At 38.7% G+C, this 23,736-nt stretch overlaps 1 protein-coding gene across 3 annotated transcripts; it reads right to left on the bottom strand.

The window, feature by feature from the left end:
* Positions 1 to 2: 2 nt before the first annotated feature.
* On the bottom strand, positions 3 to 19,784 carry ptprc (protein tyrosine phosphatase receptor type C). Of its 3 annotated transcripts, XM_031859523.1 has the most exons (32): positions 19,660 to 19,784; positions 19,441 to 19,550; positions 16,059 to 16,082; positions 13,724 to 13,999; positions 13,443 to 13,577; positions 13,174 to 13,203; positions 12,734 to 12,991; positions 12,396 to 12,626; positions 12,187 to 12,300; positions 11,752 to 11,880; positions 11,461 to 11,628; positions 10,892 to 11,038; positions 9,671 to 9,870; positions 9,504 to 9,564; positions 9,249 to 9,357; positions 8,972 to 9,009; positions 8,543 to 8,652; positions 8,218 to 8,308; positions 7,709 to 7,785; positions 7,445 to 7,481; positions 7,260 to 7,357; positions 6,394 to 6,519; positions 6,040 to 6,197; positions 5,285 to 5,420; positions 4,087 to 4,236; positions 3,848 to 3,938; positions 3,556 to 3,692; positions 3,126 to 3,260; positions 2,875 to 2,997; positions 2,584 to 2,744; positions 1,459 to 1,594; positions 3 to 828 (listed from the first exon to the last, which is right to left on the bottom strand). In XM_031859523.1, the coding sequence occupies exons 2-32, from the start codon at positions 19,502 to 19,504 to the stop codon at positions 541 to 543; spliced, it is 4,038 nt and encodes a 1,345-aa protein (XP_031715383.1). In that variant the 5' UTR covers positions 19,505 to 19,550; positions 19,660 to 19,784; the 3' UTR covers positions 3 to 540. The 3 variants fall into 3 exon arrangements, with proteins under 3 accessions (XP_031715383.1, XP_031715384.1, XP_031715385.1); XM_031859524.1 differs by lacking the exon at positions 13,724 to 13,999 and having other exon boundaries at positions 19,660 to 19,783; XM_031859525.1 differs by lacking the exons at positions 13,443 to 13,577; positions 13,724 to 13,999 and having other exon boundaries at positions 19,660 to 19,783.
* Positions 19,785 to 23,736: the final 3,952 nt, after the last annotated feature.

Below are 23,736 nucleotides of genomic sequence, written 5' to 3' on the forward strand. Positions count from 1 at the left end.
TCTATGCAGAAAAAATGAAACTTTATTGTTAATATGCATATATTCAACATAAAAAGCACTTTTTTGTGTCTTTTTTATGAAATGACACAGTGTCATATGACAAATTTTGAACTGAATGACTATATGTGTGTGTGTGTGTGTGTGTGTGTGTGTGTGTGTGTTTATAACTGTAGATGTTAAAATCTGTTTATTCAGGGAGGAAAAAAATACAGACACTAACTCAAACTCAACATGCACTTATATTGTAGGTATAATTTAAAATCTCCCACGAAGGCCCCTAGTTTGATGACAGCATTTCTGGTTAACGTTGCTCACAGAAGTTATTATTTGCATCCTTAACACTTTTCTGCTAAAAATATTTATAACTTAGAAAAATCATATTTTTGGAAATTGACATAATTTTGATCAAATTCTTTAACAAATGTCAACACAACAAGCTTTACAATGTTTATACATTCATACTGTTAAGTAATTAAAAGAAAGCATTCAACTAAAGCGCTTATTCCCAAAAGTAAAAGGCACAACCACCAGCCAGCCCTCTCAGACCTCCACAGTGACAGTGGCAGCGTTGCTGGGGTCCTCTAGTGGTACTGTCTCTGTTTCAGGTTCTCCATCAGCCACAAGAGGAGTGCTCTCTGCTGCCGCATGCTGGCTGTTGCTGGTAGTGCTGGTTGGCTGCTCAACCTTCTCCTCCGCTGGCGGCTCTGCTGCTTTGGTTTCATTGACAACCTGGACGGAGTCGCCTGCAGAGGGCTGTACTGCTTTCACTTCCCCGTTCTGGAGAGGGAAGACCCCCTCCAGGGCCTCGTACAAGAACTGGTACTGCTCCTGTAAGAGACGCAGACGGAGTTTAGCAGAAGCATAATCATGCAGTGCTGTGCTGAAAAGTAAACCTTTTTTACTTTTCTTTACAATACACAAATAAGAGCACCAGAAAACAGCTTTGTATGACTCATCTTGCGATATTCTATATCTTTTTGTTATTGTCAAAAAAATGCCAGAAAAGACCAAAACCAACAATTCATTTATCCTTCTAACAAGTGTATCTGAATCCTCTGAGCTGTAAACCTTTATTGTTGAACATGAACATGGGCACCGTAGTTTATTGTGAGTCAATCACACACCGTCCTGCTGCCGTAAATACTCACTAAAGCTCACATTTCCTATAATTCTTCTTCTTTAAATGAAATTAAAAGCAAAGAAACTGAAGGGGAGAGATTATTTGGTTTTCTGGTGAAGTTAAATACATAAACAATACATTAAACCTTTAGTAAAACCTACCACAGTATGTAAGAGGTACACAAAAAATCATCTACCTTGGCAGAACATCATCTGTTAATTATTGACATTATTGAGTCACTGACCAGCCAAGTGCTGTAATACTTTACACTCTCTACACTGTTTGAAGTTAAAGCTGTGACACTGTGTGCTGACAGTTATTGGGTTCCTCTTCCTTACCAGGTGGGAGAGCATGCCTTGTCTCTCCTTGCGTAGGGTTTTGACCACCTGGAAAACATCCACCAGCTTCTCAGTCTCAGCGCTGTCCAGCAGGTTCCACAGAGCGCAGAAAATCCCTGAACGGGATGAGCCATCACTGACACACACACACACACACACACACACACACACACACACAAACACAGAATGTTTAGATCACATTTTCGCCTCTATTATATTATTTGTTCCTATTAATCCCCTTAACTTTACCTTTTCCAGGTTGTAGCGGGCTGCAGCAAATATATAGCATGTAGATTGCTGTTGTTAATTGCTAATGGTTATGTTAAGGATTTCAGACAAATAAACTAGACTTGAATAAACAATGTTTTTGTAGAAAAACACATAACTGATTGTTATTCCTGTTCTGTTTATACATGTGATTAATCATGGGAGCTGTCCATAAATGTTGCTCTTCCATTATATTGTACGTAGCTTCATGAAAATATATTTTTCACGGCAGACTGCTAAACTGTCTCTTTAGAGCATCCTTAATTGTAATTATTAGAAGCTTGAGAAATATGGGCCCAATTATACGATCATGTTCAAACCTATGGCTGATTTAATTTCTCTAGTCTATTTCAACTGGAGACGAGAAACTCCACAGAGAAGAGAATTATAAACACGTCTTCTTTGTAATAAGGTGACACTCCAACTCTGATTAACTGCCTCTCTGATTAAACACATTCTAGTATGATATACACCATTCATTTATAAAGAAAACGATTCTTAAATGATTGGTGATTTGTTAAAATGTAACAAACCTAGTGTCCCCGAAAATGTTCTGACAAATTTTAGGTGCTAAAATTAGAATCTGCTGATATTGTTCTACAAATACCTAAGGTCTGTAACTGTATACTTTAATTTGGTGTCAAATGATCTGTGACCTTTATCAAGCTCTATAAGCTGACTTCGTAGAAGTCACAACTTGGATCTGGCCAGAAGCTAAAGTCGGTGGGGAGGATGTGTCTTCCAAAAGAGATTAAAGGCCTGAAATTGAGCTTTGAAAGCTCCTTATAAAAGTTGTGGCTATATACACACACTGCCCCTTTAAGATTCCAGGGGACATTTTCTGTGAGGTTGTCTTACTTGCAGTGGACCACAATGGGCATGCTCCTCTGTGATTTGCTGCCGCCACAGCTGTGCTTGATCTCCTTGATCATGTCCGTGAGATCTTGAGCTTTCTCCGGCAGCTCGCCGCTCGCCCACTTCAGCAACTGGAACTGTTTCACTGGCTGACTCTCTTTCCTCTGTTGACAGAAGTGTGGGGTTTAAAACAGCTTGTTACATTGAAATGACCGGTCGGATCACAGGCTGATGCTGATAAATATGGGAATACGGCCGGGCAGACCTTGTTAGTAGGTTGCTGTTGTGTGTTACCTTGACGTGACGTATCAGCATGTTGCGGCTGATGAAAGCTGGGTAGGTGTCCGTGCTTGCCAGTTCCACCTCAATGTCCCCGAATATTTTCTTGTCTTTATTCCAGTAGGCACAGTCCGACTCCTGTAAACAAGAAGACGCATAAGAAAACAATTGTACCTCCAATACAGTATATGCACCAAGAGCATAGAGTATTCCGTATTCAAGGTACATACAACATTATATATCATGATATGTGCATGATACTATACCTTATCTCCCTCACTGCAGTCTGAGAACATGACAATAGTAGATGCTTTCTTCTGGTAAACCATCGACCAGAAGTCAGCCATGGTGTCTGGCAGGGGAGTCTGCGCTGTGAGGAAGGCGCGTGGACCCCAGTATCCCTGTATGGGCAAGAAAACACATCACACATCTATTGTTGTACGCACTCATGACAAATAGGATGTGGGAAATTCAATTAGATTTGTCTTGAAATTGAACTGGCTGCATGTAAGATGGGAATTCATTCAGAGTTAATGAGATAACACCTGCTACAACAGGAAAGATGGTAACAGGAGAACAGTTTGTCTTGCTGCAGTTAAACAAAACGCTGTTATTGTTTTGTCCTGGCATCCAGGTCCATGTCGGAGGTACAGTGTGCCGAAACAATAATCTGAAAGTGCAAGTAAAAAGACATACATCTATGTGGGAGGCATTGATGTATATAGTGGACTCCTCATTCTCCTCATCTGATGAGTCTTCTTCATCTTGCTCACTGGGGTCACTATCATGACTGCGTCCTTCATCTTGCTTCAGCAGCACTCGGTTGTAGTCATCTGAGTGAAGGTGAAATTGAAGATAATTACTCTGGTATATGATTGCATGTACACGGTAATGCACATTATAAACATAGTGCATATACACAGATATGTTACGGTTGTTATTCTGTAGTTTAACTTGTCATTTCTCCCTGTGTTGAGCTGATACTTACATGGGATGACAGATGAAGAGCGATTCTTCTTCTTGTTCTCTTCTGTGGTCCCTGTGTTGATTGTCCTCCAGTTTTTATAGACGGGGAGTCTCTGAATTACAAGACAAAGACAAAGATATTCACCAGTGATATATGAAGGTCTGTAATTTCTTCCATATTAAATAATAAGAAAGGGTAGGACTACATTTTTGCATAGTTTTTAAAGGGATCAGAAACACTAATGTTGTGGAGTGCCATACCTCAAACTCGTCCTCCATTAAGGTGGGTTCATTTCCTGAGCTGCTTTGTTTTAGCGTGCTCACTGTGCTGTGGAGCTCAGACACAGTGATCTCAGTCTCTCCAAACTGATTGTGCTCCAGCAGCGCCTGGTGAATCAGGATGTACTGGGCCTGCGTGCGGACAAATGTATTTAAAAAACAAAGGACATACACTTTGGGGTCACAAACTGCTATTGAGCTACACGATCCCCCATCTGTATAACCACACGGTTACAAATCACTATCTAACAACTTGTTACCCATGCCTCCTTCTCTGTGACGATTTAGATTTAATAAACAGACCCTCCTCCTCATCTACAAGGCTTTGAATAGTCTTGCTCCAGAGTACAATAAACTACTAATGCTGCATACCTCTGCTCGGCCACTCAAGTCCTCTGAACAACACCTGCTAGTTTAAGACTGAAAACGTGCCGGGTCACAGATGAAGATCTTTTTTGCTGCAGTTCTTGACTCATGTACCTTATTTGTGATGCTTCAATTGTTTTGCTGTTATTGTGCTATATTCTTCTGTTAACATAAGTTTTGAAAGGTGCAACAAAAAAATTATTTTACGTACTTAATTTAATTACTGTGCACAACTATCTTTTAGCTTCTGCCCACTGGTGGGCGCTAGAGAGCACTGTTTCACTCCACCATCACACTCATCAGGCATGCATAGTGTTACACATTCAAACTGTACATTGACAAAAGATAAAGCCGAGATCCTGAAGTGAACAATTATTATAGACTTTCAACAGTGTGCCATTATAAACAAAGAATAAATAAAAGGTATTGAAAATTAATTAATGATATATACCTGCTTTTAAATAATGCATTAATATACTCAGAATAAAAAGCTCTGGATAGTGTAGTTACTAACCAGACCATAATCTTGTACAGCAGTGTAAAGTAACACTGTATTAACCTCTATGCATACAGTGTATGTTTGTTTGTACATAACAGCTGTATCTATGCTTGTGTATACCTTTTTGCTTAATTATCTTTGTTTAGCTGTTTGTTCATGTGGCTTTACTTCCTGTACGTTTGGTCTTTGATCTGTGAGTACATACACTGAGACCTGGAGTCACATTCTTTATATGCGTCAACAAACTCAGCCAATTAACGCAACTCTAATGAGACACACGCTGTGCCTAAAATATGAGCTAAATTGATATCTCACCTCGACTTGAACCATGAGACATCTCTGTCTGCGGAGTCTAACTACGTAGCCGTAGATGTCCACTCTGCCCTCCGCCTCCAGACCCTCCATCATGGCATCGATGCCAATGTAGGTGCCTGTCCTGCCGACTCCCGCGCTACACATGAATAGCATCGTGTTAATACATGTTGGTACACATGTCTATCAGTGGCAAGTAAAGATGAAGTCAAGCATCAGTTTGAAAGCAAATAGACGGGAAACGGCCTGATGAGACCCCCTGAAACCCAATGACAGCTATTTATATGCAATGAAGCAAGTTCAGCGGTGTGCCTGAAAAGACTCTTGAAGATATCTACCGTGTGCAAAACACTGTCTAAGGACTGGTCATTAGTACAGAGAAGGTGAATTAGGAGTCCAGTTTGTAATTACTTGGCTATGAACACGGACTTTCACTCAGTCAGTATAGGTACTACTAAATGCAGTTTAACAGCAGCACACGTTTATAAAGACTTATACTGTATATAAAGATAAACAATAACTCTATAAGGGGGTGACAATAGGAAGGTATATGACTGTGATATATACAAATTGAACAAAAGACGATACAGAATGTAATGTACAAATGAGTGCAGCTGAGTCAGTAATGCACTAAAAACTGGAAAAATCCAGCGTAGCAAAAGCACAGCTACGATTAGCAAATAAAATGTTGCTCGTGTCAATATTTGGAACAAACAGAAGTGAATGTTAGCTGATCTAGAATGGAAGCTTGAACTTACCTGCAGTGAACGATGATGGGACCGCTGAAGAAATTCTTGAAAGCATTGACACGCCTTCTCAGTTTCAGGAGGAGATGTGGCTCCCCGGGGACGCCGTGGTCCGGCCAGCTCATGAACTGGATGTGGGTCACCTCCCTCTCTGAGTTCTTCTCCCTCCTCTGCAGACACACGCGGTTATGCAAATATGCACAAAGACATATGATAACACTGAATAATAAATATTCAATCAAGTGTACTAAGATAAAGATGGACAGAAATACTGGCCTTTTCTTCTACACACACTCACATGCGTACACACACAATTGAAAAAGCGAGAACATACATTTCCATATTAAACGTTTGATGGAGACTCACATTAGATAGGCTGAGATGGCGAATGGTGTAATCCGGACAATGGTCCTCTGAGTTCAGCTTCACGATAAACTCCTCAAAGATCTCTGTCTCCCGGTTTGGAGACGGCCAGTACTGCGCACACTTGACCTGCAGCACAACATGTGAGAGGTGAGAAAGAGAGTGACCAACTAATTTTACACATCAGTAACACTGTTGCACTTTAACCCAAAAGTCAAATATGCAGTTGATGCATGTTAAAAGCAGATAAGTACAAACAGTCTCCAAGAAATAAGAACAATGTGCGCATGAGTGTGAATTTTGGGCTTGTCTATATCTGATACAGTAGCCTACATGTGGCCGAGGAGCTATGGTGTGAGTGTGTTACAAGCAGACTCAAGTCAGTCAGTTAGAGGAAAATCATACTTTTTTAGTGATTGCCTCCACACTAAAAGTGAATACCTAAGCATCAACACATTAACTTTTGTAACCATGCCTTAAACAAAGGCACTACAAATACACACTTTGCTTTGCACTGTGTTTGCAATTCTGCAACACACGTCTTACAAAACTCTATACACTGTTTCATACATTAGATACAAAAATGCAAAACTGGAACTGGCAACACACACACACACACACACACACACACACACACACACACACACGAACATACTAATTGAACACAACTGTCTGAGCCATACAATATAGGTGAGCTTACCTGAGGTCTTTTAGTGGACCAGTACAAACAGACCTTTGATAAGCTCACCTCTTTTTGGTAACTTTTGAAACATGGAGGAAGTGTGAGCGCGGGGACAAGAGGAGGAGGATGAGAGGAGGAGGCAGGACAATATTCAAAGTCAACAAAAAGTTGAAACTCCTGTTCTTACCCTGTTTCCCTCTTCACAGCGTGTTACCATGACAATGATGGAGGACTGCTGCTCCCAGACCATCCTCCAGAAGTCACTCACAGTCTCATCCTTCGGCCCTGCGGCACATACAGAATATCTTCAGAGTCTCATCCAGAAACATAGCGCTGACTGAGTGTGTGAAGAATATGAGAACTTTACTTTACCTTGAGCTGCAATGTACTTTTTGGATTCCTTGTACCCCTGCAGGAGGAAAACAAATGATGCTTAATAAGGTGTGTAATATCAGAAAAGTGTCTATTTAGCTCCCTAAAGCTGTGCCGTTAGGCCAAAAGGTAGTCCTTGACCTTGTCCATGGCTATTCTGGCTATTATTTTTCTATGTTTAAATGTGTATGTTGTTTGATCATTCTTATGACTGCAGCAGTGGTTGTAAAAGCTGTAGTAGTGAGATGTGGGTGTTTTTCATACATCAATGAAGCTGGCATTGATGTAGTCACATCCTGTCTCTCCATTTCCGGTGGTCAGCTGGACACGGTTATAGTCATCTGGTTCAAAACAGGAAATGAATAAATAGATCTTTTTTTTTTTTTATCACAGAAGACACCTTAACAACCCTTAATGAACGAGGAGTGTATGTGTACATTTTCTGTAAATGAAGAAGCTGTTTATGGAGACATAACATGAAATGTAATAGGTATATCTCACATTGATTCAAATATTGGAAAAAAAACAACCTGCTCACTTATTTGAAACATTTCCCAAAATAGTTGAATTCACATAAGAAATAGCTGCCACATTATATACATTAAGCAAAATCTATGAGTGTAGACAATCCTAGCTGCAACCGATGGTGTGATTTACTGTTTTGTTGGTGAAGTTTAAAAACAGCGAATAATAAAACACATTACACATCTGGCGGGTGCATTCATCTCTTTTATCTAAAAAGCCTCAGGTGTTGTGGCATGTGACAGACTCACATGGCAGGATGTCCACGTAGCGGTTCTTGGAGACATTACAGGGTTTCTTGGCCTCTTTCACGATGTACCTCGAGAAGATTCTGGGGATGCTCTGAAAGCAGAAACAAGTTACGTCAACACCAAGCAGCAATTCTAAAGTACCATCCACACTTCTAATCTATGAGTGGGCAAGGCCCTTAGCATGCACAACTTCATTAGTTCAAGTCCAGCCTTGGACTTTTACTAGGCAACTGACCATCTCCCTCTTTGCCACTCTGTTACATCCAATAAAGACCAATAAATACCAAAAGCAATGCTCCAAAAATAACAAAGATATAAAATGAACCTGAAACTCTGCCAGGAAAAGTCTGCCCTCATCAGCGAGCTTCCTCTTGTAAGCTTCCAGCAGGACCTCGGCTGCAATTGGCTCGACAGGCATTAGGTTCTCCTCGTCATCTACAACAGCAAACCAGCCAGCAGATAAGATACAGTAACAACGTAGTGCTAAAAGTAATGTATTACGAGCCATTACTCTAAATTACAGTACAGTAACTATTTGAATATATTTCTGTGTTTCTATGAATTATTTCTCTTGAAACATGCTTCTATACTTTCTAACAAGGAATAAAGGAACACTTCTGTATACTCCGATTTTTACAAACATCATAAATCATCTGAAAACAGTAGCTGCTACACATGAGTGCCATTTATCCGCTTCAATCATCTGGTTCAAGAGAAAATCCAGGATCCTGAAACAAATCTAAAATCCACTCACTTGCTGTAGAAATAAGCATCATGTTTTCACCCAGGTCACTGCAAATTACAAAAAAAAATAGTGATGATTGGCCCCAAATAATTGTAATTATACAGGCATTATATATAGAGAATGGAAAAAGAAGGCATACATAAAGAGCTTTATAACAGTGATGCTGTTTATGTCTGCAATGCAATGATAGTTGTCTTTGTGTACTGTAAAGGAAAACAAATGAATTGGATATGTGTATATGTGTAAAACCAAACAATCACAGTCAAACTGAGAGAATAACCCTTACTGGGACTTTCTGCGCTTCAGAATGTAAATCTTGTAGATGACCAGAAGCAGAGCCACAGACGTAAGGATGATGAGGAAGACCAGAAACCCAATGACAGCTTTGTCATTATCTGTAAAATGATGGAGAACTAATGTCAAAGTGGTGGCATAAAGGTGCAATGTATAGAAATGGATGTGTGTACCGTCTGTCAAAGCAAAACATGTTTCAACTGAACAATGTGAGACAATTTTTGGCATTAATTAGAACAGCGCATACAGGAAGTGCGAGCAGATGTTGCCCTGGGCACGCTGCAAAATACTCCATTGCAAACCTTCACCTGGAAACACAAAAAAAATCCCTCAATCAGGAATTATAGCATTTGAACAAAACGATGAATAAAGATATAATAATCTTGTGAAACCAAAAATTAGGATTATGCAAACCTCCACTATATATTCCGTTGAGTAATATAGGTCTTCGAAATTAAAGTCACACTCCGTCTTGGACAACCAGTCACCATGAAGACGTGCCATGAAGAGTTGCTCCTTCTCAGGCCCATTCAATGGTTTTTCATCAGCACAAGTTACTCTTATCACGTTATGCTCTGGAAGTACCACCTTCAGTTGAGTAATTCCTGCTGGTACTAAGAGAAGAAAAACAAGATATTTTCCTTTAGCTACAACACTTACTCACAGTGAGCTTTAACATCCGTTTCAACACTGATAAGCATCATTATGTGTCGCTGTATTGGTTGTCATGGTTGACAGTAGTGATATAAAGACAAAAATTGCAAAGAAAGATAATCCAATTTACTTTAAAAACAATAATCATAAACGCAAAGTAAAAAAATACTAATTAGAAAATGTATTATTATTTAGTTCTTATTCTGTATTCTTGTCTCTAAATGATGAGCGATGATGGCTTCTAAACCTTTCGTCCCTCACAGCTGTTCAGGAAGTTGTGTGAAGGATCTGTAGGTCTGACTTTACATGCGTCGTATTTTTTAAATAAAGCTGTGCTGAAATGTAAACTGTAGATGTTAAAGCAGGAAACAAATACATTAAGAGATGGTATATGATTGGCAGACACATACATTACATAAAAGAAGATGGATTCCACTTCAAAGTTGTAGTTTGTTTAAAAATGTATTACTTAAAGACAGGATTTACAGTGAATGCAAATGTAATGAAGTAATGTTAATGTTTTTAGTTTGTTATATTTGTACTAATTAATTGGAATGTATCTATAATTCTAGTCAATAATTACTCCGGTACCCGACTCCAGACTCTACTCACCACCTGTGATAAATAAACAGGTCAGGACTGACTGAAGCTGGTAGATTTCTAGTCCAGTAACAGAGAATAACATGCAGAGTAACCGCTGCACTTCACTAATGATTGGAGCTGCATTGTTATGTTCATTATAATGGAAGCGTGGTATTCTTATACTCTAGGCCTACATACTGTTATGTGTATCGGTATCAGGGATTGATTTGCTGTCTGGTTATCATCATTTAATGCCACATGTTTAAAAAGACAGACAGGATAAGGAATCAGATAAATTACATAAAGTCATTTATAATAATGGATAGAACAATTTGCTTTCAGAAATATTATTACTAAAACCATAATAAATAAATTGTCAGTCTTTTTTAAGACACTTACTTCCAGCCTTAGTTTTGTGATAAACTCTAGTTGGGTTGGTAACGGTCTTGTTGTTGTATTTGGGTTGGACTTCACAGGAATAGTCGGTGTATGGATCCAGTCCTGGAATAGTACACGTTCCTCCTGATGGATTTGCGTTAACTGAAACTGCAACATAGTATCATTAGTTTCTTTGTGTTTGACTTAACAACAAGGCGACAAAAACAGAATAACAGAAAAATACAACAGCAGATTGTTTTGTTGGTCAAGTTACATTTGAGTATACATTTAGTACTATTAGAAAACAACATTGAGCTAAGTTGTTTTTTTTATGTGTCAATGTTATTTCTGTATCAAAATCCATGTCCATCTGTGAATCTTCACCAAACTGTGATTTGTTTTATCATCTCAGGTTATTTCACTACGATCACTCAGCATGCTGAAGTGTTAGCACGAAGCACTGATTCAAATGTCCACAGTATGTTTCACTATTAAGGTGACAAGTAAAGTGATCTCCAAAGACTTCCAAAAGTGCATTCCTGTAAAATTAATCAAATGATAATATAGTTACTCTAAATACTTTGACTTACTACTGTGTTTCCGATTGACGGAAGATTGTTCATGACAACTGCAGTCATAAGAAAGATTCTTAAGATCATGAAGGATATCTCCACACTTCACACTGGTTGTCTTCCAAGTCAACTCAATGGAGGTATTGGTGATGACTTCCTTTGGGAAGTCATCGCCTATGTTGAGATCTGTTGGAACACATCAGACATCTGTAACACTGAACTGAACATTTGGAGTGGTTCTTTACCCCAAAGTCATCTTAGGATACAAGTTCTTATCATTGCATGGAGGAGAAGTGAATATTAACATACCACAGTCAATCCTGAACTTGACAATAGTCGTGTTTTTTATGGTAACATTGTTGTCCTTAATCTGACCAGTACAGCTGTAGTTTGTGAAGGGCTTCAGTTCGGACCATTCCTTTGTCTTATTGAGTCCACCTGTGGAGACACAAGGATGACGGCTTTTCTTCAACTGCTGGTATTTGTATCTTGGTGCCAATGAGCGCTTGGACTCAAATGTGAACACATTCACAGCAAATGAATAAATATTCTATTTACAGAGTGCACAAAGCAATACCTCGACTCTCTCTTACCCCAAAAGACAATTTAGACTCTGTTTTAAGTGAAACTGTTACTACAGTGTGAGCATCTACTGTGGCAAATGGTCTCTATTTATTTCCATATGAATCCATTGATAATGTTGCTGACAGACAAAGTCTCATTACCTCCAGTCTTTCCACTTACCCTGACAGGTGTAATCAATGGTGAGAGTTTTGCAGTTTGGAGGTAATTGTGGTTCTATTTTTCCAGGAAGTTTAGTTGGAACCGTGTGATTTATTTTACTTGGATCTAAGAAATCTGTAGAAAAAAAAAGGAAACAGCACACTAAACATGATGACACAAGGTCTACACCACATGCAATTCAAAACACACGAGGACTCTACTGTACATACCAACAGTGATGCTTTTGATGAATTGAAAGGGCTTCCCACACTTTGCTATAGTGAAGGTTAAATTTGTGCATGTGTCATTGTAACGAGGTTTCAAGCAGTAGGTGTTATTGACACTTTGCCATGGATCAAATGAAGTATTATATGATGTTGACAGTGAAGAACCGATGTCCCAGTTACTCCAGTAACAAACATATCCAGACTTCGAGTTGTATTCTTTAACGTCATTTAGACCTGAAATACACAAGTGAAATGATCTGCACACATCCGTCTGTTCGTCTCATTTCATAGATTAAAAGAAGATACAATCAAATTCAGCCATATGAATTATTTTTACTCACTCATATTCATTGTTTTAGTTATATTTTCAGATTCACAAGTTGTTTGTTTGCCAGCGCTATTGGTAAACGCCACATTATGCTTATATTCAGTACAGGGCTTCAGGTGTTTGATTTCATGAGGGCTTTGGCTGAAGGACTGATAGATAGGTATGCCCGATGTGCCCTCTTCTTTAAAGTTGATGGTGTAGGTGGCAGTGGTAGAGTTCATTGACATGTTAACCTGGAAGCCAAACTCCACGGGTTTGACTGTGTAAGAACCTGAACACAAAAATCAACAGAGTTATAAAATCTCCTACTGTGGTTAATACAAACCACCTGATGACACCTTTTAATCTCAGACCGCTTCCTCATGTCGATGTTGGAAAAACGATATAATTAGTGGTTTGTTAAGTGTGTTTGTTAAAATGAGTGTAAAGATGAAAAATAATACTGATACTCACAGTGTTGAGTTGAATTGTCTTGTGTGGGGGCTGGAGAACGCATTCAAAAGAGATTAGAAAAGGAAACTAATTTTAATATATGATTATAAAACTTTGAAACCTCTGAAGCAACTTTCAAGTGAAGCAAGTTTAACTATTTCATGAACTTCTAGTAATCCATTCCTTAGCAGTGCTAGTGTTAGTAACTGTTGTCTATACTTATATAAATAACTGTCTTATCACAGTCCTCGACAAGACAAATGGAGGGCATGAAAGGAGAAAAATCCAACCTTTGGTTGTGGAAGTGACTGTGGTGTTGGGCGTGGTGATTGCAGGTGAAGTCTGGTTTTGAGTGGCGTTTGTCTGAGAGTTTGTTTGCGTGCTTGGTTTGGGTGAGGGACTGGTGCTTGCAGGAGAAGCAATGGCTGTAAGATGGAGAGCATGCTGGAGGTCACCTTCAAGTAGAAATACTAACAGTCCAACAGTCTCACCTGATATAATGCAGATACCAGCAATATCATGCTGAACGCAACACACATTTTCCCAATAAAACTGAGGGGGAATACATTACCGGTCGTGTGGGTTAAATTGGGCGTTGGACTTGAGGAGTTTGAGGTGATGGCTGGTGAGGTGAGTGGAGGTTTGTGGGCAGTAGTTGAGGTGTCTGAAGGCGTGACAGTAGCTGTTGTCACGGTGCGTGGAGTTGAGGTGTTGACAGATAAGCTCTTCATTGTAGATAAAGTGGAATTTGTGGTGGTGCGTGGAGTTGAGGTGTTGACAGATAAGCTCTTCATTGTAGATAAAGTGGAATTTGTGGTGGTGCGTGGAGGTAAGAGGGTTGAAACATCTGTGTTCCAAGAAAACCAAGATCAGGTCAAACACAGTATCTTAATGCTCGCTCCTACATTCATCAGAAGGTGCTACAATTTCCCCTCCAATGATGATGACCACATAAATCCTGTTGCCACTTGTTACAAATATGGTGTTGCTACGTGTCTATCCTTTACTCACATTTGTTTTAACATGAAGAGAAGAGGTGAAACAAACAAACATAATAGCACTGGGCAAGAGCAAATTTATATTCAGAGAAGGAAAGGCAGTGTTCAGCTGGATGTGCTCGGTTAGAATTGCAGAAATGGAATCGGCATGGCTGTAGCTGTAGCTGTGAGATCAAATACTTCCTGTTTTTGGACTTAATGCTGTCTTTCTTTGATAAAACACTCGCCAGGTTGCCTAAAAGTTGCCAACCTCAACAGAATTGTGTTAACAGAGGTACAGTGATGGCATAACGTTGCATCAATAGCTACCTAAATAAGCTTATTTTCAGAGTCAATAAACATACTAGTATTAAACCAGACATGATGAGACTCAGCCTGATTTAAAAGACAAGTTTGACGTCAACTTTTTCTCAGAGAAACTGTAGAATAAACTCTAAGTATATTTCCATAAAGAGGATCAGTGGATAAGATGGAAGTTTTTCGAATTTTCCAGAAAATGTCATATTCATACAGATTTATTTTCCTATTCCTGTTTCAGAAGCAATCTGGCTTTTTCTTATATTACAGTAGACTCACTTTGCAGGCACTTTAGACAGGGAAGCAAAAACCATAAATGCATTTAATTGGGTGAGCAAGCATGGGATCATTACTGTATATAACTTAATCAACATAATAAGCACAAACACTATGTACCCTCACTGGAGTACTTTTCCATAATAAGGGTCTAAATGTACACTCTTCTATATATATATATATACGTTGTAGTCAGTCATTGTTAGTTTGCTTTAGCACAGTTAAAAGCAGGCCAGTTAAAGAGACACAGCAGGTGAGAAGGCTAAAAATAATGAACTACTAGATACCACCTTGGAATTTCTCTATTTGATTACTTACACTAAGACAATTATTTTGTAATACAGCTTTTCTGAAATGTTACGTTTGAATATGCAAATGCTGCATTGTGTTATTAAATTATATGATAATTTGCATACATTTCCAGAACAGTGATCTGAACATTGAATAAAGCCAGGCTAAATATTCTTGTTTCATTCTTTCAACATGTTAGAGTCAAAAGTTTTTACAAGGGGAATTTTGGATATATCTTTTTATCACCCCATATCAAGTTTTCTAAAATTATGCAATGGGGCATTATCGAATGATACATTTGGATAAATGTAGAAGACATCTACAGACAAAAATAGACAAATTGTAGTAAAATAAACACCTCAATGTGTATTTTGGCTGTTTTCTTTCCACTAGTCTGAAAGAGAACATGAAAGCAATATAGCCCAGAATGTAAAAATTAAAGAGTGCATAAAATACAATGTGAAGGACACCTTAAGACAAATGAGACCTGAAGAGAGACTTTTCTTTCCAGTGCACCACTGTAAGCATTCTGAATGTCACACTACTTCCTGCACTGGGTTTAATCGAAAATCGCCATTGCAGATTAGTTGCACACTGTATTAACATAAGCGTTTCATACTGCTTTTGGCAAAGCAAAATGTTCTCAGACAAACACAAACTGGAAGATATTTACATGTTTTGTACATAAATAACTGTCTCGGTAACTGTGGCCTCGCATTCCTCCAATAAGAGGTTGCTCTCTGATACTGATACTTTACTTTGGAACTGTTTATTGGTGTCTGCCATTGAAACCTTGGGTGAGTCAGGTCACTTAAACTGAGGCGAATGTCAAGCAAACTACTTAAAAAGAGTGAGAAGATATATTTCGGCCACACATTATGCATAGAGCACATTATTGTGCTGAAGAGACAAGACGGACCAAATAGAGTGTGAGGTGAAGGTCTCGCACAAGGTAAAGCACAGCTGTTGGCATAATTAGAATTAAACATTTTTATGAATTATAATAATAATTGAATGTTATATATTTTTGTGTTCCCCTCTCACCTGTTGATGTTGTTGTATTTTCACCTGCAAAGAGAAAAAATGTAAATGATAAGAGCTTTTTTGTCGTGAAAGAGTAGAGTGTAGTGCATAGAATATGCAGAAAATGAAAGAGACAAATAACATCAAAAAGTGTGATTTGTTCTTTATGTTGAGTCTTATTAAAGTGTCCACTTTATCAGACGGATAAAACTCTTCCTGCAGGGCCAAAAGCATTGTCAGGTCTAACAGAGGAAAGCAACCATTTTCCTCTGAAGTTCTGCATGAGGTTGCTATAACAATGCTGCAAGGAGCCACACTTGCTATTTCGAAAAAAAAAAAGAAGCAAACCACAATTTCCTGCTTTTGCACTGAAACCTAGAACCTCTCCATACTTGTACAATTGCTTTCAGTTTGCACAGACCACAAGCTCAAAGCTTAAAGCACAAATGGACTTTCTCTCTTGTATCCTCGTTCTTAGTTATTAGAAATGACAGCGTCACCTGATATTATTTCTCATAATATTTCTGCATTTTTATCAAACTCTGTATTCTGATATTACATTTGTGTTGAATAAGTATTATAACATGGAATAAAAATGGCTTATAAATATACTTTGGCTGTTTTCTCAATACATCCCTGATTTTAAGACTAGATTTACTGTAAACACTTCTTGGCTGTTTGGTCCATTTGTTCTTTATAATAATCGCAATGAGTGTGAGGTGTCAGTTAAACAATGAGTCTCAGGATGTGGTTTGTGCGCTCTTGTTCCACTATATCGAGCAGAGATGCTTGCTCTCTGCAGTGACATTTCCCACTTCATACTTTGTAGTGACTCATTTGAATTGTTTCAGTGAAAGGTTTGAGAGACGCACTCGTGCTTTATGAATATTTCAAGCTATCCAAACATGCATTTTTATCATAACTGAGTTCTTAAAAATAGTTTTAAGTGAAGCCTACTTGGTCCAATGTTTCTCGTTCAGTGTCTTTATGGTCAAGTGTGAAACAAAACTGCGATACTGTAACTTCAGCCTGTTCAAGGTCCTGAGCGGTTTTGTCCAAGTTTGAGAAAGAAGCAGAAGTAGACAAAGGGAGACAGGGCGACCATGGAGAAGGTATTCAATAATTACAATTTAGTGACAGTAAAAGACCAAATGGCTGATTTGCTTGACATTTAGCAAAGGATGTCTGGATCTGTCTGTCATGCTTCAGTTTTCTCCCTATCAGTTACCACCATCAGGTACTTTTTATCTGCCTCCACTTTCTTCTCATATTTTGCATTAACAAGCATGCACATGTTTAACATTTCTGACCTCACTTCTTCATTTTATGCACTGCAGTTCCCTTTTTTTCACAAATTCTCAAGTAATTTTCTTGCGCTCTGTCTCAGCCTGCTTGCTGCTCTGCTCTGCTCTGCCAGGAAATTAAGAAAACTCAGAATGGAACACGGAAGTGGTCAACATTTTGACAACTCTGTCCTGCTAAATACAACGTGCAGCTATTTTGCATCTAAACCAGTTTCTGTGAACAGAGAAAGCGCTTCTCATATTTTAACATCATGGTAAAACACCATAATATGCATACTTGTGATACATGTACACATTGCATGACAGAAGCATTTACTGTTTAATAATTATCTCCCTTCACAGGGGAACTTTTCTTCAAAAACAGTATGACCTGATTTTGATACTTTTAAGTAGATTTACCTGATAATACTTCTATACTTTTAATTAAGTAGGATTTAGAATGTAGGACTTGTAATAAAGTATTTTCACACGGAGGCATGTCCGGTTTTACTTAAGTAAAGCGTTGCATACAAGTTGCATTACCACTTTGTAAAAACACCATTATACTTAAAAGCCTTACATTCAAAACTGTAGATGTATTTTCTATTTAAGTATCTATATATCTTTAAGAGATATATTGTTATGCAATATATCACACCGTTGGAGCTGATTCTAGTTTTTTTTATTTACTGGTAATACATGTTGTATTTACTGTATATCTATGCATTGTTATTTTTGCATATTCTCATTCTCAAACCATAGAAAATGTGCAAATTTCCCCTCTGAAATGTAGCAGCATATAGTATAAAATACCACAAAGAAAACTACATCATACTGATGTACAGTATTTGAGTAATACTAAGTTAATATTACCCAATACTTATACAGTATGATATTCATGTTCGGATAACTAAATTGAAACAAAATGAATAAAACAGTGTCATTGCTATTATAAAATATTGCTACTTCACTGTACAGTGTTTTAATTATTTAAAAAAAGATGCTCGATCAATGGAAAAGAGAAGACATATATAAATAAAAATGTCTGTTGATGCGGTGTACCATGATGACTCACCTTGCTAACTATAGCTGAGAAATACTGTATGTTAGACATAAACGACACATGCTGACCCTGATTGACATTAAAGACAGCAGAGTGAAACAAATAAATTGAAGGGTTCATTCAGCTCATGAATACAGACGTCTCCGCTGAAGATAGCAGAAATTATTTGATGTGCTGAAAAGTAGCAGAACTCTGAGTGATGCAAGAGGCAGCAAGGTGGGTCTGACTTAACACACGCATATATGCACACGCACACACGCACACAGATATGTATCATATACAACACCTACAGCCACTAGGGTTGAAGTGAAGAGCTTGCAGGGACACACCCAGAAAAAAAATCCTCTCATCTCTGACACACACACACACACACACACACACACACACACACACACACATATGCGCGCACGCAAACACATTAACACATACGCACACACACTGTCAAAGCAGAACAGAAACATGATTGCAAAAATTCCCACAGCTTTGTACCAAATGAAAGAACACGTTTTAAAGAGTCTTCTTATTAACAGCTCTCTTTGAATGAACATAACTGTTTATTCTTTTGCCAAAGGGGCTCACAAAGCTGTCACTTATCAGCTTCTCACATCACAACTGTGTGCTGTGATGTCTTGTGTTCCTGGGTTTGGAAAGTTAAAGAAACGTGAAGTAGCACAAACGGAGGCGCAACTCAAAGAGATGATATACTGTAGCTTGTCATTTCCGCCCTCGGTTTTTACTTAAAATGATTACATTTTGTGCAGGGATGTTTTCCAGTTTAAAAAAAAGAAAGAGCAAATTGTCAAGCGTTTGCGCTGACTGATTCATCTCTCTATCTGAGGCATGGAAAGTGTTTCACCTTTTCTCATGAACACAATCAACAATATGCTACAATTTCAAAAGCAACTAAATTAGGAGTTTAGAATAAGAGCCCTCATCACCTAAAGCTGGATTTTGTATTCTTCCAGAAGACTTTCAGATGACAGACACAAGGACACAACATATTAAAACACCAATGCTTTTCCTTTCCTTCGTGAAGAAGATGAAGACGGATACTTACAGTTGGCTAAACTGATGATCCCAGCCCAGAGCAGCAGGATCTTGAGACCACAGAGACCTGCCATGTCCAGGACTTAGGGCGTGTATGGCTTGACACCATACAGTACAGTCCTAGAGGGGACCAACAGATATTCACAAGCCAAACCGAAGCCCTATTTCCACTTCTTAGGTAAATTCTAACAGAAAATAAGCAAAATTACGTTAGTTTAAAGCTACATACGTTTTCTGTGTTATCAGTGGACGCAGCTTCCTGGACTTGTTCCCCAAACCCTAAACCTCGCCTCTGGTTTCCAGTCAAGCAAGACGAAGTGATGTCACACCAAAAGAGCCTGCTTTTACCTTAACGTTTGGTGGCAGGAAGTCTCATTTCAGCTACGCCACCAAGAACAGGAAGTCTTCTCTCATCTAATCTTCACTTGCTTCTGCTCATGTGAAATCCCTCTGACTTATGAAAAGACAGAGTGAAGTTTAGCTTTATGTTAAAGCCTTTCTTTTACTCAAATATTGTGTTTTTGACATATTAGGCTTTTAGCTTCATGCTTAATACATGGCTGTTATTAAATTCACAGTTTAACTCCCGATCAACAGACAGAGAAATGAAAGGAAATGTTGATGTTAACACACACTGAGGCTTTCAGGTTACAGTTTATTTGACTGTTTGAAATCGGACTTGATGAGAACATTTTACTTCTGAGACACGAGACGTACACTAGTGAAACTTCTCTGAGCTCCTCTTCTTTCTCGCTGACTCCTCCCTTATCTTAAGCTTACAGGCCTACAGTCGCTCAGCCATGTAATCAAAAACTCAAGAGGAGCTAGCACTGCAATGTGCAAGGAAAAAGATGGCGTCTTTCCTTTCTTCAACTTTGCGCTCCGTTTTTTTTCTTTTTCCTCTCTCAGTCCAAACAGAGAAAACATGTGGCCATTGGCTCCAGAAGTGAATTTCCTCATTTCTGCTGTTCCTTCTGTGTGAAATACATTTATAAGGGATGTTAGATCTCTTCAAAGTCATTGATCGTGCATGGTGTTTGATCATCATGCTCTGCCTTGGAGCCCAAAATGCTTACTTCTGTTTACATACACAAGAAAATAGGGGATAAAAGAGGAAGGAGAGGAGTAGAGAAACTCTCCGGGGAGCGAGACTCACACACTGGGTGGTGAGTTGATATGAATCTGGATGAAACACAGTCAGCTATTTCATGCAGTATATGAAAATAATACATGCAACCAAGCAGACCCATTTTTGAGTTTAGACAGTTAGATGCTGAGCTGGTAGAGGCTTTCACTTGAACCTGCAGTTATACAGTGGATGAAGCTCAGCGAGGATGATATGAATCTCTATCGTATATACAGACTACAAAGTAAAGACCAGAACACAATAGATCGTGTCAAACCTCTGAATAATATTTGTGTTTATTCTGAAGAGATTCAAGTGTTTACACAACAGTTGCTTTTGTCATGGCATATTTCTGTGGAAATAAGTGTGAACCTGAAACCAAATAGGCATGTCTTGAGTTTCCAACAATGAGCCCACATTTTTAGTATGAAGATCTAAATATGGATTTCCTCCTACACCACTGAAACACATGGTATTTGGTTATTTCCAAGTCTGAGAGTATAGATTCTTGTAATCAGGAAGTGGCTCTTAAAACCTCTTATCACTCCTGTAAAATTTGCCTAAAACGCCTATCCAAGGCGTACCCAAGGTAAACTGACAGCTCTTATTGAACCATTGTAAGTGCTACTGGCATTGAGCTATAGAGTTTACAACACACTGAAACAGAAGGTTTTTATTTCTGCCTGGATTTTTTTTTGGCCAACAGATGCCTGCAGTTAACTATAGCTGGACTTATTAGCTGGAAAACACAATGGTACCATAGCATGAAGTCATAGTACCTAGTACAAGTTCAAATTTGATAACAATACGACAGAAAATGAATATTTTACACATGGTTTACTAAGAGTACGTCTGCGTAAACACACTGTTGCCTATTTCAGCCTCTCGCTCTTTCACAAACCAACCACAAATTGCAAACAGAAGTCACATGGCCTGACAAATGACTCAATCACTGGACAGTGTCAGCTAACCACTATATCTCTATGCATATTATGTAGTTTGAGGTTAAACTGCAACTATGAACATTTTGCTTTAGAAATAGTTTAATACAAGTTTTACAAATACAAAAGATACAAAAGAAAAGCTGCTAGAGACAGACTGACACAATCTAGTAGGCCCTGAACTGAACCTGACAGAAACTCATGCATGTTCTTGGTAGTGATGGAGGACACCGTGGTCCCTATATGTTGCATAAGCTTGAGACTCAACATCACATCAGTATCTAATCTCTTTGGTCTCTTTGCATCATGTTAGCACAAGTTATTAATACCATTAAGCTGAAAATAAAACTGTATTATTCCTGTATTTGCAGTTTACATTGAATTACTGTGTTCGGAGCCAATTGATGTGTGGTGTTCATACACAGATGTGGAGTTAGGTGTTGTGCATGGGTGTCTTAGCATTTGGATTCAACACTTGTGGCTTAGGTTTACATTCAGTCTCACTTTATTAGTCACTTTTGACTTTTTAATGACGACAATTTTCCATGATCACAGAAAGGTTGTTTTCCTAATTTTTACAGAGTGGCTTTAGTTGCCTTTTAGTTTAGTGGCCTTCCTCACAAGTTTGAACACACATTGCCCAGCTATAGGGACCAGCTGTCTCTGTTTGGATTCATCTAAAGCTCCCCTACAGACATCTTTTAAGACATATAAAACACTTTTCTCTGGATCACAATTTGTGCCTGACATTGTTTTTCCACAGAGATGTTGAAAGTCCTAGTTACAAATTCTTAAAATCTTCTACTTCTCCCTCATTGAAAAATCCAGTATCTATGAATATACAAAAATATTATTTTAAAAGTTGAACTGCTACACACAAGATGTTTCCTGCTTCACTAAAAGTCCACCTAAAGCATACGTATGTTTGCTGGATCTGTAAATCAGCGGGTACTTAAATCAACTTTTTAGTAGAAAAACTTAAATAGCAAGTGCTGAATGTTGTCAAATATCATGAATTAAGTGTTATTAATAGAGTATAGCAGAGTTATGATGAGCTGCCGTTCATTTGTTTGAGCAGAGGCAGAGTGGTTGGGAGGCGTGGTTAAAGGAAACGCTAGTGCGCTTGCTCTATGGGCCCATGTACCATGCTGGAAGATGGAGGAGAAAGCTAGTCTGGCTCTGCCGAAATGTAAAAATCTTACATCTACATTGTACAATATTTCCATAACAGTCCTAAAACTACACTATATTTTGGTTTTAATGTGGGGGTAGATGAAAACCAATGATTTCATTGTACATCATGATACACAGAGGGAATCACAGCCTCCACATCAGACGAAACAAGCTCTTAAACTAAGACTATTTTCATTTTCTATTTGCCCTTGACTGGACTAGCCTTAGATGAGCTCTTTTTTAGCGGTTCCCTGTTTCACATCCATCAGAGTGAAACCTGTGAGGTGAAGGGAAACTAGACTTTCCTTCCACAACTTGCTTTGGTTGGTAAGATTTCAGTGGGAAATACTGATTTTACCTTAGATTAGGTGCATTCCTGATGCTATTACAAGTGGGTAATGAACTGAAAAGTATCAGTCTATAAGTATGGAAACGTCCTCAGCTAATGTAAACATCACATGTAAACCAAATGAGGGAGTTTTCATTGATATCCAGCAACTGTGCGATGAGAATTAATTGTTAGCGATAACAGTAAAAGCATCTCTGGCCTCTATTTTAAGCTCTGGATGTTTATATAGGGGTTGAGGAAGGGGGTGTGGTCTTTGATGAGAAACAGCTTCCCCAATTTCTTTTTTCCTCTCTTCAATTTCTACAATCTCGTTGCTCAAAAGTTTTTTAGCTTCCTCTCCTGCCTCTCTCTGTCGTGTCGTCTCCTCTCCCCTCCTAATTATTGTAAATGTCTAAAGCTCCTCACAAATACCAGCGAGGACAGCGGAGGAGGGAGGTCCCAGACTATCTGTTCAGGTTTGTGCTGTTAGTTGCTCTGTGCAGTCACAGCTGTGACCACACGGAGGTGTGATAAAAATGGATTGCAAAGCGCGTGTAGGCCCGTGTGGGCACTACACCCAAATGCACGCAAGTTTCCCTCCACTTTTTGCACGATGCACCTACACTTGTATGTGGGTTACAGGTTTCGGATATCACCATTCTGCTTTTCACCCTTTTCAACATGTGCCTGTTGATCTCTTAACAGAAGTTTTAACCAACTTAAGTATTGTTTAAAGGC

This window comes from Anarrhichthys ocellatus, unplaced genomic scaffold, assembly GCF_004355925.1.
Source record: "Anarrhichthys ocellatus isolate YVR2014 unplaced genomic scaffold, GSC_Weel_1.0 scaffold22, whole genome shotgun sequence".
NCBI lineage: Eukaryota > Metazoa > Chordata > Actinopteri > Perciformes > Anarhichadidae > Anarrhichthys > Anarrhichthys ocellatus.

Excerpts from the sequence above, each read along its gene's own strand:
- ptprc (XM_031859523.1), bottom strand. The coding sequence starts at position 19,504 with ATGGCAGGTCTCTGTGGTCTCAAGATCCTGCTGCTCTGGGCTGGGATC. Across the intron at positions 12,627-12,733 it reads AACTAAAACAATGAATATGA|GTCTAAATGACGTTAAAGAA; the intron begins GTGAGTAAAAAT and ends TGTGTATTTCAG. Across the intron at positions 829-1,458 it reads AAGGCATGCTCTCCCACCTG|GAGCAGTACCAGTTCTTGTA; the intron begins GTAAGGAAGAGG and ends CGTCTCTTACAG.